At 39.6% G+C, this 17,611-nt stretch overlaps 1 protein-coding gene across 3 annotated transcripts; it reads right to left on the reverse strand.

The window, feature by feature from the left end:
- Positions 1-521: 521 nt before the first annotated feature.
- Positions 522-17,606, reverse strand: LOC101845392. Of its 3 annotated transcripts, none has more exons than XM_005094355.3 (4): positions 17,144-17,606; positions 6,974-7,140; positions 4,606-4,728; positions 522-788 (listed from the first exon to the last, which is right to left on the reverse strand). In XM_005094355.3, exons 1-4 carry the CDS (start codon positions 17,232-17,234, stop codon positions 615-617), a joined length of 555 nt encoding a protein of 184 aa, XP_005094412.1. In that variant the 5' UTR covers positions 17,235-17,606; the 3' UTR covers positions 522-614. The 3 variants fall into 3 exon arrangements, with proteins under 3 accessions (XP_005094412.1, XP_005094413.1, XP_012935742.1); XM_005094356.3 differs by lacking the exon at positions 17,144-17,606 and adding an exon at positions 12,820-12,911; XM_013080288.2 differs by lacking the exon at positions 17,144-17,606 and adding an exon at positions 12,342-12,378.
- Between the last annotated feature and the right edge of the window lie 5 nt (positions 17,607-17,611).

A 17,611-nucleotide genomic window follows, 5' to 3' on the forward strand; every position in this document is an offset into this window, starting at 1 on the left:
AAGCATGATTATATTAGATCTAGTCTACTAAACCTTATATCTGTTTTATGAAACCAAGGAAAGGAATTCTAAATGTTGAAATATGTTAAAAACTGAATAAAAATACATTTTTTTAAAGTGATTTAAATCACTGATTTTTATTTTAAAAATCAAGCTGATTTAAATTTTAAAAATCAACTGATTTAAATCAACCCAACCCTGCCGAAACGTGCTTTAAAGCCGCCACGGACTGTATATCTCTTCCCACTTATGTTATCCTAGGTATTTCTGTATCCAATGATCTGTCACACACCCTCGTCTTTTAAATTACAACCATCCCCGAACTGAACAGATAAGTCAGAGAAACGTAATTTTAAAAAAGATAAACTTTTCACCTTATAACTACAAAAACAAACACACAGAGAAATGTATCTAGATTGGAAAGTGTTAATGGAGAAATTATAGCACAGAAAAGCCAAAAAGTCATTCAACTTGAAAAATATACACATGTCTAAAATTTACAAAACAAATAAAGTCACACATAATGGGCTACAACTTTTTATTCTAATGTCATTATGTACATTTGTAATGAGTAAATTATTAAGTCAGTAAGTCAAAAGAATAAGACATCATTGTCAAGCGATGTCATTCTGATCAATGATAAAATCAGGGTTGTAGAAATGTGCCGAGTTCACTTTCGGAAATTTCCTCTGCCTTGCACACCCTCTGGCAGGTTTCTCCTTGCCTCTGCATAAACGGCGAGCCTTGAGAAGTTCATGTCTTTCTTCTGCAACACTGTTCATGGTAGCCTGAGTTTTAAAAATGACAAACGGTACAATGTTAAAATTAAAGCCATTTTGACTATTAAAAAAAACATCACCAAAATTTTTTTTTCTAATTTGGCAAAAAAAACACAACAGATGAAAATACATGGATGTTACAACCATCAACAACCATCAAGAAAACCAGAATTTCGGGGGGAAATTTGAAAACCAAACGATGAATTTTATATTATACTTTATATAGTTGTGGTCAGAGCAGAACCAAGTATACTGTGGTCTACACTACAGCAACCATCTAAGGCAAATTACTCTATGATGATGACTTAGTTAATTAAAAGAGGTTCATGACGTGCCAATTTCACAGTGCATGCTGCTAGACTACAAAACCGCTGACACTATACATGAACGTAAACATTTCGCTATGTTAGAATTACAAAATTCTATTTGACATTTTTGGCCATTTTGAGTTACTAAGACCATGAGATCGGAAAACAAATGTTCTCTTTACTCTATTAAAATCATAAGATTATTCGGAGTCGTTAACAAGATATTCAAAAAATTGCTCTTTAAAAAAGCTTGACATGTCAGGAAACTCAAATTTTTTTACATCAAATTTTTCAAAACTAGGTATTGAACAGAAAGAACTTTGTAATTCCAAGGTAGCAATTTGGTTAGATAAAGGCAATACTTTGCCTTCCATCAGCTGCTTGACTACTTGTATAGCAAGTGAGACTAATCATAAAAATAGGAATAAAGAATAAAAATTGTTCCAGTGAAAAAGAACAGATCCACACAATACTGATAATTTTTTCCCATGAAAAATCAAGATCATAAACTCAAGAACTCAACAACAACAAAAAATATCAGCTGTTTCGCAGGGAGTGTAGAACCTATTAACACCACTTTTTGACACATTTTATATAGTGCAGTTATTCCCCGTGTTCACAATTCGTCCGTTGCAACCCGCCCATGGGAATTCCCCTTTTGATGAAATTGAAGTGGTTCCTCTAAAACATGAACTGCGTTATTTTAATCATAATCACAGGGACGTCCCTACTTCCCTTGCAAAAATAATTCGAAAAGAGCACTTTAAGATATTCTAATACTTGAGTCAAACCGTTCTGATGATCATCTGAATGCAGGTCAGTTGATTTTGAAAATATGAACGATTGCAAAACAAACTTACACAGCTGAGAGGTGTTGATAAGCTTATTGTCATAATTGTGGGAAAGGATCCTGAATAAAAAGCTATTATAAAGAGTAAAAAAGTATTGCCAAATCTGATGACATTTAAGCAAAGGCAACTTTTGTTTTGTTTAGTTTTTACTTTTAGTAGAGGTGTTACGGCACTCGCAACTGCACAGGTCATATAAAGCCAAGGACAGGGTTGGTGATTTTTTTGATAAAAAAATCGATTTTTTTTATTTAAATCAGATTTTTTAAATTTAAATAGGATTTTTTTTATTTTTTAAAAAATGTCGACACAGTTTGGGATTTTTGGTGGCTAAAAGTATGTTCTTTTAGTGCAAAATGCATTGTCTTTATTTTAACTAATGATTAATTTAAGCAACTGCAATTTTAGAAAGCCTTAATCTGCTATATCAGTGAATTATGGCTGCAGACAAAAAATGAAGAAAATGTCAGTCTAAAAGGAAGGGGGGGGGGGGGGGGGTAATTATGCATAGATAAACTTGCATTTTATTTTTATTACAGTGTGTGTGTGAGCACGCGCTTGTGTTTGTCTAAAAAGAAAAAGAAAATGCTAATTTCAATTATGAAAAAAAAAGTAAATTGAATACTGTATTATTTTACTACTTACAGTGACAGGGGGGGAAGCAGACTTTTAAGCAATTTTAGTCTACTAAATCTTATATCTGTTTTATAAAACCAAGGAAAGGAATTCTGAATGTTTAAAGATGTAAAAACAGAAAACATTTTTTTAAAGTGATTTAAATCACTGAGTTTTATTTTTTTAAATCAAATTGATTAAAAATTTTTAGAAATCAACTGATTTAAATCAACCCAACCCTGGTTTTCAATTATGAAAAAAAGTAAATTGAGAACTGTATTATTTTACAGTGACAGGGGGGAAAGCAGACTTTTAAGCATGATTATATTAGTCTACTAAACCTTATATCCGTTTAAAATAAAACCAAGGAAAGGAATTCTGAAAGTTTAAATATGTAAAAACTGAATACATTTTTTTGAAAAGTGATTTAAATCACCGATTTTTATTTTTTTAATCAAATTGATTTTTAAAAATTTAAAATCAACTGATTTAAATCAACCCAGCTCTGATTTCAATTATGGAAAAAAAAGTAAATTGAATACTGTATTATTTTACAGTGAAAGGGGGGAAATCAGACTTTTAAGCATGATTATATTAGTCTACTGAACCTTATATCTGTTTTATGAAACCAAGGAAAGGAATTCTGAATGTTGAAATGTGTAAAAACCGAATAAAAATAATTTTTAAAAAAAGTGATTTAAATCACTGATTTTTATTTAAAAAATCAAGTTGATTTAAATTTAAAAAATTAACTGATTTAAATCAACCTGATTTAAATCAACCCAACCCTGGCCAAGGAGTGGGTGTCAACAGAGAAGTCCTTACAGGGAATCAGGCTTACTCTGCTCACCTCTCTAGCTTCAACAGCACAAAGTCAGTTTCGAATATCAAGGCACCCAGGAAATAGCGGGTCACAAGAGTATGACAAACATACAAAAGAAGTAGAGGGAAAACGACGAGAGTAAGGATTAGGAAAGAAAAAGCAGCAGTTCCCTGTTGCAGTTCAGGCACAGTAATGAGCATGGCGTTGTTGAATCAGTCCATTTACAGTTCTACTGTACATAAGAACAAGTTAATGTCCCTCTTTTGGAAATGGCCTAAATACACTTCAGTCAGTGGCACCGCCCCGGTGAGGTTTTCTTTCTGATTATAGTTGAACAAGAATGTTAAACTAGACGCTCTTCAAACGCAGCTGATTACTTTACAAAATCATTAATCCTATAGGTTTATCAAGAGTTCTGCATCATTCTGTATCAGATACAGTTGTCTCGGCATAAAAACACTGTGCTCGGGGGGACTCATAAGCCTGCACTTACACAGAGTTTTTTTGTAAAGCCGTACAAAGGGGGAAAGGGACACAAACATTTCACTTCTTTGATATCTTTGTAATTACTGTCACCTCCCATGATGATATATGTGTGTGTGTGTGCGTATGTATGTGTGTGTGTGTGCGTGATAGTGTAACGAAACGTGACTTGTTTTATAAAAGATTTCCTGATCGCCATTATGTCTGCAGGGTGTTGAATGAGACTTTTATGAGTGATAGAAAAAAGCAGAGAGATCGACTCACTGTACTGTTGAGAACAGATAAGAGAAAACTGTTGGTGATAGTCATAGGGAAGAGTTCTCAGCCATGTGGCTTTCCAAGCAACCACTCCCAACTACCTGTCACCTATTGCAACTCAGTTTAAGCATAGATGACATTAGACATTCTGACAAACTATTCTTTAGTAATTCAATAAACAAGTACATTATCATAAGTTCTTCGAGCGCATCTGACCACTTGACTAAATCATTAATCCAAAAGACGTATCCTCTGTAAATGCATGGATGATTTCAGGTATTCTGAGATGGATGTTTGATAAGAAAGAAAGAGCAAACCACACCAGAGTACCCGCCAACCACCTACATATAAATTCTAATTTGAAAGTTCCAAAATTTACTTGGGCAGGGGGAAAAGTTATGAACACATACAGAGGATTTCTTTGTATGCAACTTAAACGGATTTGGTCTTCAAAACAGACAAATTAAAGGTTTAAAATACAAGGAACTTACTGAGGACATGGAATTCAGATCTTTAAGGACATCAAGCTTAATCTCTGTCCATATTGCAGCATTTTCCTGAGCAAACTTCTCCTGACCCTCATCACTGCGATCAGTTTTGATGTGTACACGGCTCTGTTGATAGAAACGGACATACTTTTTTTTCCTGCAGATTATTTGTGAACTGGAAAAGAGCAGAGTTTCAATTTTCATTGTATAAAGCCATTTACGTATATAAATGAATACTGTCCAACCTGCTCTAACAGTCACTTGTATACGACAATCACTTGTACAAACAGCCACTTCCCCTTCGCCTTTTTGATTCCATTACGATGACACTGAGTAAGACATCCACTTGTCTAAGAGTAAGACACCCATTTTTCTTCTTGATAATGGGCAGCCATCTTAGACAATTTTGCCAGTATATCCTGTACTTAGGGCCACTGTTCCATGACACATTTGCGTTTGAGTGGTGGAAAAAAGCAGAAAGACTAAATTACTGTACTGTTGTAAGCTGACAAAAGTCATTTTTCATTTTGGTGCCAAAATTTTTTATTTGCTAAATCGAAAGCATGATCAATTACCCTACTTGTGTGAAAAAGTCAAAGTGAAATTGTGACTAATTTTTTAATACATTTGAATTCAATTTTCGGAAAGAACTTTATTTTTCAATGGTTATGCTGACAAAAATCCCTCTTTTTCTCTAAACTGCCGTGAACACACAAAAAAGGCGTTTTGTCAGCTAACGGCTATGTACTGATGCACTAATAATATGTCAATGTCAGGAACAGAGAATAAGAGGAAACTGTTGGTGATAGATCTAGTCATAGAAAACAGCACTCAGCTATACTCAGCCATACAGCTTTCCAAGTAACCATCCCAAATTGCCTGTCATCTATTGCAACTTGGAAAAATATGCATAGATAACACCAAACTTTCTGAGAGCCAAACTAGTGATTTGATGAACAAGTATGTATGATAAATTTTTCTAGGACAGCTGATCATTTGACTTTAAAATCATTAATCCTAGGGGTTTCTAGTTTTCTACAGCATTCAAATGTGTTACACACGCCTGACAAAACATTATACAGTGGAACTCGGATTCAACGAGGTCGCCGGGCCTGACCTAAAATCTTGTTGAATCCGAGTGTTTGTTATAGCAAACACGAGGTTTTGTGTAGATAATTACAGACACTGAGCAAATAATGTGTAAAGAGAAGGCACAAGTAGTGCCTGAAATGCCTGCATATTATGAGCTGCGTTTTAAAAAAAAGACAGATTCGTTCAAATGCACACGCTTGTGTCACCTCAATTGTTTACCTTCTAAACGTGTTGCTGTGTAGAGCCTAGCAAACCGGCAACTTTTGATTCCATAAGCCAGCGCACAATTCCTTACATAGATCTACTGTACATCAAGACTAGCTTATCATTGTAATAATGATCAGTTGCCAAGGGAAAAAAAGACTGTGACGCGTTTGTATCTGCGACGTTAAACTTAAACGCCCGGACAGCTAGTGCCCCCCCCCCCTTTCTCCCCAACACGCACACACAGCAAAACATGTGCAGGCCGCCCATCCAACCCCGACACACACCAGAGTAGAGATGTGCGAGTGCCAACAATGCATGTATCGGTATGAAAAAAGGTAGCTGATTGGTCGCATACAATGGGTTAAGTGAATAATGGTTCACGATGCAGGTGCAACGGAAGGTTTCTGGGAATAGATCTAGATAAAGTTCGTTCTGGGAGAAAAAAAATGATCAACGCCAGGTCTGCGGGGGCTGTTCACCCTGGAAGAGACCTCGTTGAATCCGAGCTCGCTGATTTAAGTGCTCGTTGAATCCGGGTTGTTTTTATTGATTTTAAAGAAAAAAAAAAGGGGGGAATCTTTTTCATCTCGTTGAATCAGAGTTCTCGTTGAATCAGAGTTCTCATTAAATCCGAGTTCCACTGTAAATCAAAAGTAGAATGTTTTATGCATTTCAGTCCCCCCTTCGCCACTCACCCACCTGTGCTGGTAAAAACCTACTAATTATACACAAAAATAACAATGCTAAGTGACCGTTGCCATCTAAATCTATGTCAAAGATGGATCCACAGTAAAATGACTATTTCCAAGACAACAAGAACAAATAGAGACACAGAAATTCAGCAGTGTGAATACTGAACACACAGTTGCTACAAAATGATGAGTGTGAGAGAGAGAGAAAGAGAGATGGAATTATTACCAATGGCGGTAGTCTTGGCAGCAAAGATGAGAATTGTAAGCTATCCATGAAGAAATGTATGTTTTTCCAGATCATGACCAAAAAAATTGGAACTCTAGAAGCAGTAAAATGCTTTAAAAAATGAGTTGCTAATAAAACTTGAGAATGAACTCACATAGTATTGAACAACATTGTTGGCAGTTTTTCTGGCTACTTTTCTACACTTTGGTGGCTGTTTTCTCCTCATCTTAGCCGTTTTAACAATGGCATCATCAAGTCCAGGTACCAAATCTTCTTCGATGTGAGATTTCTTGCATGAATCCAATGGTTCATATTCTGAAACTGAAAAGTAAACATTTAATTTTAAAAAGGTTTAAATCCAAAAGCCCACAATCAGCACAATGCGCATTCCTCTCTTTCTCAGGGACTGTTTCACCATCTTGAATTGAAGCACAACATTGGCTTGATGATTTGCAATACTTGATGGTTGTTAGTCAAGATTTGATCAAGATAGTGTCATGTATTCATAACCCTCAAAATTCTTTTCAGTTGGGGTTGAGAAATGGGAAGCATTTCAGCTGCCTAATTGGCAGTATTATTACAAAGACAAAGTAGGTGGGGGGGGGGGGGGGGGGGGGGGGGTATTATTAAACTTTCTCCTATTCATTTACTGAATGCTGTTTTCGAACAACAACTGCTCGGTTTGAATTCAAACCACTGTAGGGTATCATGTGTACTGTCTAGACATCACAATCATAACATCAAGATCCAGACAGACATTGAAAGCAGCAGGAGAGACACGACTGTACCGGTGGACGTATGCTTTATTACTGAAAATTCTCTTCTCTCTGAATTCTATGATGATTGTATCTAAGACAACAATTAGGTAACCACTTACGCGGCTTGGTTACGAGTTGCAAGTGGTTACCAGTTGCCAGGTTTCCTAATTACTAAGGCAATAGAGATGGTTTGCCTGATGGTTTTGGACATTACATCATGTACACTTAGATCTACTACTACTACTACTACTAGATCAAGATCTCTAGTCTAGTACTAAGTGTACTCTAGATCGAGTTTTACTATGAGGTTCGCCTAACTAACTACTATTCTATTACTAGCTATTGTGATGATAGTGGTAGTGGTGGTCTGAACAGTAGGCCTATAGTCAAGTCTAGAGGTAGCAGTAGTAGCACAAACTTGAAACTGAGGTTCTATATATCTCTAAATCTAGACTACTATCAAGATCTAGATAGACTAACTAGAATATGGATCTTGATTTCTAGATATCTAGATCAGAGTTAGGGTCAATAGACGGCGATTGTTAAGATTCACGCGTTTAATTCCGATTTGCGTTAGGGTCATGGTTAGGGTTACTAGGGTCAGGATTAGGGTTAGGGTTAGGCCGAGGGACAATAAAAGCGAAACATGTCTGAGGCTATCTATGAAAAACGCAAATTGGAATTAAACGCGGGAATCTTAACAATCGTCCTACAGATCTAGATTTAGATCTAGTCTAGATGATTATAATTGGCCGGCTCTATTTCTCCTAACGTTCGGGAAAATAAACTTGAACTGTATTTCTCTGAACCGTTTCCGTTTAGTGATTTGTTGATAATAATTGCGAATGGAGTGGTCTGTGTGTGTGTGAGTGTATGTGTGTATGTGAGTGTGTGTGTGTGTGTTTGTGTGTGTGAGAGTGTGCATGTGTGTATGTGTGTGTGTGTGTGGTGCATGTGTGTATCATGTGTGTGTGTGTGTGTGTGTGTGTAGGCCTAAGGTGTAAACGGGGCATGGGGGCGTGGGGCGTGGAGGGATTTTTTTTTCAACATGGAAGGATTTTATTTTTTGCTGGATGGCTAAAAATGCATAATACGTTACTGCCAAGGTCGATCAGTCTTGTTTTCTCGCAATACCTTTTGAAGGTATTTTCAAATGAAGTAGTCTGGGAACGTTACCCCAACCACAACTGAAGTATCTGAATATTCAGACATTTAAAAATCTCTAGCTAGCTCTAGAAATTGAATTTGACTTCGGAGAAATAGAGTTCAAGTTTATTTTCCCGAATGTTCGGAGAAATAGTCACTTCGATTAGATTCTCATGGGTCTCAACTCAGAATTCTTAAAAAGGAGGAACTTTCCGGGTGATCGCCACAGAAGCCCATTTTCGCGAAACACCCATTATTATTATACTGTTGAACCCTAGAATGCTGAAATAAAAACCATCAATTTATCAAAGCAAGGTTATTTCACTCCAGTGTGAGGGTTTGGGAGATAATTTCAAGTAAGAGTCACGTACCAAGTATTTACAATCTTGATTTTAGATCTAGATTCTAGATCTAGATTTCGGTGCTTTTTCGGTAGTTCCCATCCCCTTATTTGAGCCTGACCTACATCGAGATCTCTATACGTATGATTCGCGGCAAGCTAATATATCAAACCTAACAACTGCAAAACATTAAATTGTGGTAAAATTCAGGGGGGCATCATTTTTTATTGGGTCAGGGGGGCACCCCCCTACTCTTGGGCCAAAATCGGCGAATAACAATTGCGGGGTGGGAACTACCGAAAAAGCGCCTAGATTAGATTTCGGTGATCTTATACTTTAGCACGTTAAATTCCGAAAGTCTACTAGATCTAATCCCCGACTCAGATCTTCAAAACTTTGAACTGGGCCTTAAAATGCGCAAACTACCGTAATTTTGTCATGGACAGATGGTATAACATTGGTTTTTGGTCTTCTATCATGATTTAGGAAGCCATTGATGAGTATAATCTAGATCTAGAATCTAGATCTAGATTTAAAAGTGGTCGCTCGTTACGGAAGTCCTCAATTGAAGAATTTAACGTGTTAACTCTTATCCTGCGTCTGTGCCCAGATGCGTATCTTATCAGCAACCGATTATGTCGGACGTGCCGGGCAGGCCGCCGGGGTCACTCAGTGTGTACTGTTGGTGTACAGCGCGCGCGCGCCGGGAAACGTGTGTTTTAGCCATGAATACCGCGGGAGTGTGTTGACTGATGATGAAAATAACGCTCTATCCTTCATAGCTTTCTATTTATAAAGTGTTACAAACACATGAATAACCCCCTCTCACAGGCTGATAAGACATTACGAGTAGTTACGCCCATTTGAATAACCTTTCTGGACGCTCTTGTTGTTATGACTGACCTGAGGTTCGAAAAGGGATAATTTATGTCAATTTCCGAATGTTTTACACTCAAATTGTTCTTTGTACCTGCACAAGGGTATTCAAAACTATCAAACAAGCTCATTTTTTATCAGGTAGTATCATTTCATACAAAATCAAGCTCATTTGAAATATTTTGTATAGAAAAATGGAAGTCTTGTTTCCTGACTATCCTTTCGAGCTCCTCATGTCTAAGTGGGTCAATTTCTTCTATAATTTCATTGGACGAACATCTAGAGCTAGCTATCAACTTGGCATGTTTTGAATGAGACGTATGCTTCGATTACGAACCAACGCAGGTGGTTCTAGAAGAAGGCCACAAACGCACACAAACTCAAGCAGACTGACGCACACACACTTGACCTGCGTGAATGGGGATCCGACTCGGGACCCGAATGACACGTAAGAGGATGCGCGCTGCTCGTGCGCTGAGCCAGGAGCTACACTGACTCGGGACCAGAACGCAGGCGAGGTGCCGAAATAGGCTTATCGGGCTACATAAACCCGGCTCCCGCAGGATGAGGGTTAAAATATAAGATCACCTAGATTTCTAAATGTTATATTCTCAGAGATCTTTGCGCTATCCGCTATCGATTTTTAGGAAGGAGTTCAGCAAAGGGCCGGTCGACCAACAACACACAAAAGAGGGGATATTTTGAGCAGGATAGGCCCCCTATCCTAATCCCTAACCCATGTTATATATAACCCTAACTTAACATAGTCAGTTTGCTCAGTGGACCTTGTCACGGTACGTGCCGGCCCTCTGCGGTAGGGCTGGGTCACGAGCGCGAGAACGGAACTGAATCGCCACTCTTTCCTGCGGAACGCGATTCATGATTCACTTTAGCGGAACGCGGAACAGTATCGCCAAACGATTCCCGATTCACTCCCCTGTCGCTGTCACCACCTTGTGGCTTGTTTAACCTACTGCTGAGTCGAGTCACGAGCGCAAGAACGGAACGGAACACTTAGTATGGCTCCCCTTATTTTACAAAAGATGGTATAGTCCAACCCCCCTATTAAAACAAAATGAACGGGGTCCAACCAATAGACAGAAGCAATTTTATGGAGCCATTGTTTTAGCGAATGGTGGGGTTTGGGAGGGGGGGATTTATGGGGGTCACTAACTAATTGAGGTCAGTTGATAAAGCAGCGCAACAAAAAAGGGTGTGGGGCGGAGAGAATGGCGGAACAACAAGAGTGGGACTCGCGCTCGCCAAGTGGCGTTGATATGATACTGTTCCGTTGACATGACACTGTTTCAGTCAGTGTTCCGCCACAGTTCCACGAGCGCTCGCGTACTCGCGATTCATTGAAGCCGACTGAATCGCGAATCGCCACTCTCAAATTTGACGAGGAAAGTGGCTATTCTCACCCGCCCGGAAGTTCTCGCAAGATCAACTCCTCCCCTCTTCTCTCTCTCTCTGTCTCTTTCTGAATACTGTCTATCGGTGTGGACGATCAAATTGACCAAAACAAAGTTAAAAAATGATGTTAAAACACAAAAGTAAATCAATTTGGTTGTCTACAAAGATGCTACGGCTATTTAACTTTTCGAATCGAGCCGAACCAAGCCGACCTACGCGGGTCGCCATTTTGTTTTGCCCGGAAATTCTCGCGCTACTCCTCTCTCTCTTTCTCTCTCTCTCTCCACTGCCCAGAGACAAAATTGTACGCATTTAGTAGGCTACAGTACATGCGATTAAAAGTAGAAATGATGCAAACTATTTTTAGGTAAGGCGCCCATCTTGTTTGACGTCAGACCAGGATACTGGATACCCCTCCGATCACGTGACTACATCTAAGTATAGACAACCGCATGGCACCAAAGATGGAAGTGTCTATGTATATTATTATGCTTAATCTACACAAATTTCTCGGAATTTCTGATAGCTGATTTGATAGCGCGTCTGCGTTTGATGTCGAGCAATGACTTTTGGAGCGGTTCGATTCCGGTCCCGGACAGTTGTTTTTTTCTCTTTTCCTCCTCCCGACTGACCAACAGTTCCATAAATTATAGGCCTAATTTGTAGAGTTGCTTTGACTTTGAAGTTGTTGTTTATTTTTTTTTATGTATTAGTGATTAAAAATGCAGGAGGGGGGGGGGGGGTAGATCTAAATTTAAATATCTAGATCTAGATTTCTAGATCTAGATATTATCTAGATCTAGTCCTCCTGCGTCTTTACGGCAATTTTCGTGCGGTCTTCCATCATGTCCAGGTAGGCATAATAGATCTAGATCTAGTTCTAGATCTAGAATCTAGATCTAATCTGGAATCTAGATCTAGATCTAGATCTAGATCTAATCTAGATCTCTAGAATCTAGATCTAGATCTAGAAAATCCGAAATGTTACCGAAAACACGTCGTTCCATGTTTGGGTATCCCAGGAAGTGATGACATCACATTACTAAAATAAGCAGCCAATCAGAAAGATGCGTCATCGAGTTTAACGGCATGTGGCTACAGTTGTAATGGAACGTCTGTTCACGGCACAGAATTCTACAATTTTTCTGTGATCACAGTGTAGCATTCTGTGGTTTAGGGTGAACGCAAAATTTGGTGAACGCGCACCGGGTGAGAATAGCCACAAAACTCGCCTGCACTATTCTCACTCTGGGTGAGAATAGAGGTGGCCTTTGACGAGCAGGATCCAGCCCTACTCTGCGGAACTTCTTCTTCTAATGTAGGCGTAGATCTAGATTCTAGGTCTCAAAAGATGAACAATACAATTTTGCAGACAACATGTAATAACTACATGCTTGTTCTACATGGTGCTGCTCTAGGCATTATTTATTATTAAAAAACGAAGCCTTCCGTTGTTGGTTGTTTACCTTCGGATGCAGCCATTTTGAAATCGCCGCTGTTGTCAGTATGCCAGAGAATTTCGTTTTAACTTGCCAAATTTCCCATTACTAACTTGCTTGAGTGAACAGTTCCATTGAAAAGGTTTTGCGAAGCTTTAAAGTTATAGAATAATGTCTTTTGTATACATTCATGCTAAAAATTTAGCTTTTAAAAAAAATTCATCTTCTATCATCATATACCTGATTAAAAACTTAAAAGGTGCAGATGTACCCTCCCTTCCACCCATTTTTTGTTGTTGTGCAAAATTCAACACTGGCAAGTTAAAAGAGCTCTCCCCAGATCAAATGCGTCTTTTCCAATTTTCGTCGGTAATTTAGGCCTATTGTACATCGGCCTATTGGCTTGTGGCAATTTTAGGTTTTGCCTCGCAACCACAGAATTCTGTGCTCACAACACTTGTCACCCAAAATGCTTGAAAAGAGGGACTAAATTCAGTTTAAATTCTTAACTTTAACCCTTTTTTACTGTTCCGGTTATTTGAGCGCTGAAAATCTGAACTATTTATTATACATGCCCAATACAGTTATCTTTCAACACAGGAGAATTTAAAATTATTTAAATGTGAAATAAAAGACAGTCCAACATCGTCTTTATAGACCAGGAGAAGGTTTTAGACAGAGTAAACAATGCAAAACTCTGGAAGACACTCGAAAAGTGTGGCCTCAAAGGAAAAATGTTTGATAATGTTAGTGCTCTATATACCAACAGCAGAAGCTCAGTAAGAACGAAGGAAGGCAATACACTTCAAAGTGAGATTTGGAGTACGGCAGGGATGCGTTCTATCTCCCCTCCTGTTTATAATAATAATATATTTAAAAATGGTCACAATTAACGCAAGACACAAACTAAAGCCCAGAAAACTTAAATGAATTTCTGTTCGCAGACAACCAATGTCTAATTCATCATGACCAACAAAGCCTCCAAAATCACACTACCGAACTCAACAACATCACTAGACGAGACAGGCAGAAAAATGAAGAAGTAAGAGCAGCTATCAGCACTGAGTCCTGCCTGTGTTACATAGAAATACAGAAAATAAAATGGTTTGGCCACCTGTTACGCATGTCACCTGACCATCCAGCCTCGAGAGCCTACAACACCAGGCACTCAGGCTATAAAGGAAGAGGAAGGCCACGCAAAAGGGGGATCGAGGGTGTCAAGGAAACTCTAAGAAAACATAACATCACAACTGAAAGAGCTGCGGAGCTGGCCTACCATAGAAAACTGCATCTCCCCTCGACGCTTAACGGCAGCAGAGGATGAAAAAGTAAAAGTAAGTAAAGTAACAAAAGACGTTCAAAATCAAAATACATGTGCAAGCTTACACAAGTATACAAGCACTCAAGAAGCATTACATGAAATACACGAAGAAGAGGTGCGCTCCTACAACATGTGCATATTATGTGTGCATTGTGTATTCGATCACTGATTGCATAATATGACTCTCGAATTGAACCTTCGATTGATGGTCTAGCTCTGTCTCTATGTCTGTAGTCTGAATTTAGCTTGTGCTCTTCCTAAAATTATTTTTATTGGAGAGCACTCAACGTGCAGTTTCCTCACTAATGCCTTATTTGATTTTTAAATTTTTCGTTCCAAGAAATTCCTACCTGCTCTCTAAGAAATCACATTTCTGATGCTTCGACGGTTTTATGTTCACTGTTGTTGGTAATTGCCCAGCATTCACAGCCGTACAGAAGGGTTCACTATTGATCTTTTAATTTTGATAGCCTAATTGAGGCGTTTCTTTTTCATCGTGGGCTCATTTTTATTGAAACTACTGTCAAACACGGGTAACTCGAATTCGTCGGGGATAGGTTATAGTGTTCGAGATTTCCGTAATTCGTCACGTCCGTGGGAGCCCCAGATACAAAGAAATAGGGAGACAATCAAGGGAAGTTTTTTTAAAAGAACATTAACACAATTGATGTGTTTGGCTCCCATGATGAAAGCGTTGACGGTGTAAAAAATGGTATGGGACCAACGCCCCTATCAACACTATTAGGTTATATAAGGGGCGGGACCTCCTAGTTTAACGTCCATCTCCGATAGGACCGAGCCAGATACAACGTCGGACCGAGCTGAGGCTCGAACACAGAATTCTACACTTAAGTGTTAGAATTCTGTGGGCTCGAACCCCCGAATCCGCAATCTCACGATTAGGAGTCCGGTAGCCTAACCATTAGGCTACCGACGCCACCGATTGACGGTGTGAAAAAAAGAAGGTGAATGAAAGTAGAAAGAAGAAAATCTCACGTGTGAACAGCCGACTCCAACTTCATTCCTTTTGTCTCTTTTCAGTGGCTTACAGAAAGTTACGTCCGTGCCATCCGCACCGCAGCGTCGCACAGCATAATATTAATTGCACACCACAGAATTCTACACTTGTTTTAGAATTCTGTGTTGCACACTAGGCACGCGTGGCGAGCGGTGCGATCAGCACACAGAATTCTACACTTGTGTAGAATTCTGCGGGTCAGCATCACTCCCCAACCCCCCTTCCCTGACCCCACCCTCCCCTTTCCTACAGCCTTTCGTGGTGAGACAGGGACCACGTTTTGACTGTAACAATGATAAAGAAACACCTACTCGCGGTTAGAAAAGGCTGTAATTAAAGCCATGTCTTTAGTTGAGGATGCAAAGTGGATTTGTTCAAGGTTCGAATGTTGCCGCCCGTTGTTCGGGAACAAAGAAAACAGGGACTGAAACGGGATCGAGCGTTATATTCGAGATTATACCCGAGATTTGTGATTAACGTGTTTAAATTTCGTGGACTTTACTGCACGTGCTACCTTTATTTAATTGTCATTACAGTTCCTCCAGGGTTAGGCCCAGAACAACATACATAGGGAACCTGAACAAATGGGTAACAGGGAAAGATCAGGGAAACGTAGCTTTTTTGAGAGCATCCGAGCAAAGGAATGAATGGAAAACCATGATCGCCGATGTCTGTTGCAGATCTGACACTGGATGATGAAGATGACAGTTCCTCGTTTTAATTGTGTGAAACATTAAAGTTGGAAAGAACCCCCCCCCCCCAAAAAAAAAGCAAAAAAAACCCAAAAAAACCGCTAATCAATTTCAAAGTGGTATCTCCAAGCAGTGTAGATGAAGTCAGCATCGACAAACCATGTCACAGTTACAGATCCCCTTACAGTTACATGTATTTGGTTTACTCTCAGAACGTCCGCCCGCTTATCGGTGAATTCTGTCTCGTAAATCCTGAAGGCTTACTACGCTTTAGGTGCGGAGTACGGTAGGCTTTGTCTTTCGAATACCTCCACAAGAAAAAGTCACAATGGGGAATATAAGAAGGTGAGGTGAACTGGTGGATTGCTCAGCGAGGATAGCATCCAGAGCACCACAAGCCCGCTGTATAATTCACTGTTAAGTCAGTCGTGGTGTAGCAGGCACATTTCTGGTTTGATCTACGAAGAGAGAAGAGTTGTGCTCTTGGTTGTGCTTCAGGTCTTCCTCGAAAATATTTTTACCAATTAGCACTTACTTTCTTGTTGTTGTTTTTTTGGTAAAATGTTTTACGGCGCTCGCAACTTCATAGGTCATATGAGCGCGCGGGACACACCTAATATTTGCGGGTGGCGGCCGAAGCCTACTCTCATCGATTTTAGACCACCAAGGGATCTTTAACGTGCGCAACTTGCACATTAGTCCTCCCAGATTTTTCGCCATTGTCCGAGAAGGCTAGGTGTAGATCAGCAGTAAGTAGGAGCCAAGGAGTAGCAGTAGAAAGGCTGCAGAAAGAGTCAGGAGCCCAGAGGAGGGGGCAAAGGAGGTGAGGGGGTGGGGGCAGAAAGTGGAATTGAAAGCACACAACAGAACATTGCTAGAGAGCAGGAAAGGAGGTGAAAGGAGACAATTTTAGAGAAGAAAATTTTTCGGTCCCTACCCGGATTCGAACCCGGGACCTTTGAATGAGAGGCCAACACCTTAACCTCTAGGCCACGAGAGCCCCCACTTTCTTGGTTGGAGAACAGGTATAATCGTTGCAGGTAGCACGTACAATGCCATCATTATATATAATTATAACTGCTCCTCCCTCCTCTTCAAGATCCGTGAAAGTGCTACTGACTTAATGAAGTGTCTAGTTGGGCAATTCCCAAAGGTGGGATATTAACATATTAATATGTTCTTATTCACAGTAAAATTGTTAATGGGCTGATTTGTCAATGTCATGCTCATACTGTGTCGGAACAACATAGGAGGAACTGCTGCCTTTTCTTTCCTCATCCTTACTATCATCATTTTCCTTCTACTCCTTTTGTCACTCACTTGTGAACTGGTATTTCCGGGGTGCCTTGACAGTCGAAGCAGACGTTGTGCTGTTGAGGCTAGAACTAGAAGGGCGAGCAGAGTAAACCATATTCCCCGTTTAGACTTCTCCGTTGACATCCACCCCTTGGCGCTCATATGACCTAATGCAGTTGCGAGCGCAGTAAAACTTTACTAAAACTAAACATCTGGAATGCTATGTCACTTAAACCGAGCACGCAAAACAAAAGGCAGACAGCTTCTACAGTCTTCGGTCACATCTATGGGTGTCGTCTATGCTCTCAAACGTCAGGACGACTCGTGGGGATGGAGCAACCCCCGAACTCAACTGGACCTATTAAGGGCCACCATCCATGAGGGCCACTAAGCCAAATCCCGATGGCACTGTCAAAACACTTCATGTGGAGAGAGTTTCTCCCAATAATAAGCTTTCGATCGTCCAGTCTCTCACTAATTAAACCAGATTTA

This window comes from Aplysia californica, unplaced genomic scaffold (genome assembly GCF_000002075.1).
Source record: "Aplysia californica isolate F4 #8 unplaced genomic scaffold, AplCal3.0 scaffold00080, whole genome shotgun sequence".
Lineage (NCBI taxonomy): Eukaryota > Metazoa > Mollusca > Gastropoda > Aplysiida > Aplysiidae > Aplysia > Aplysia californica.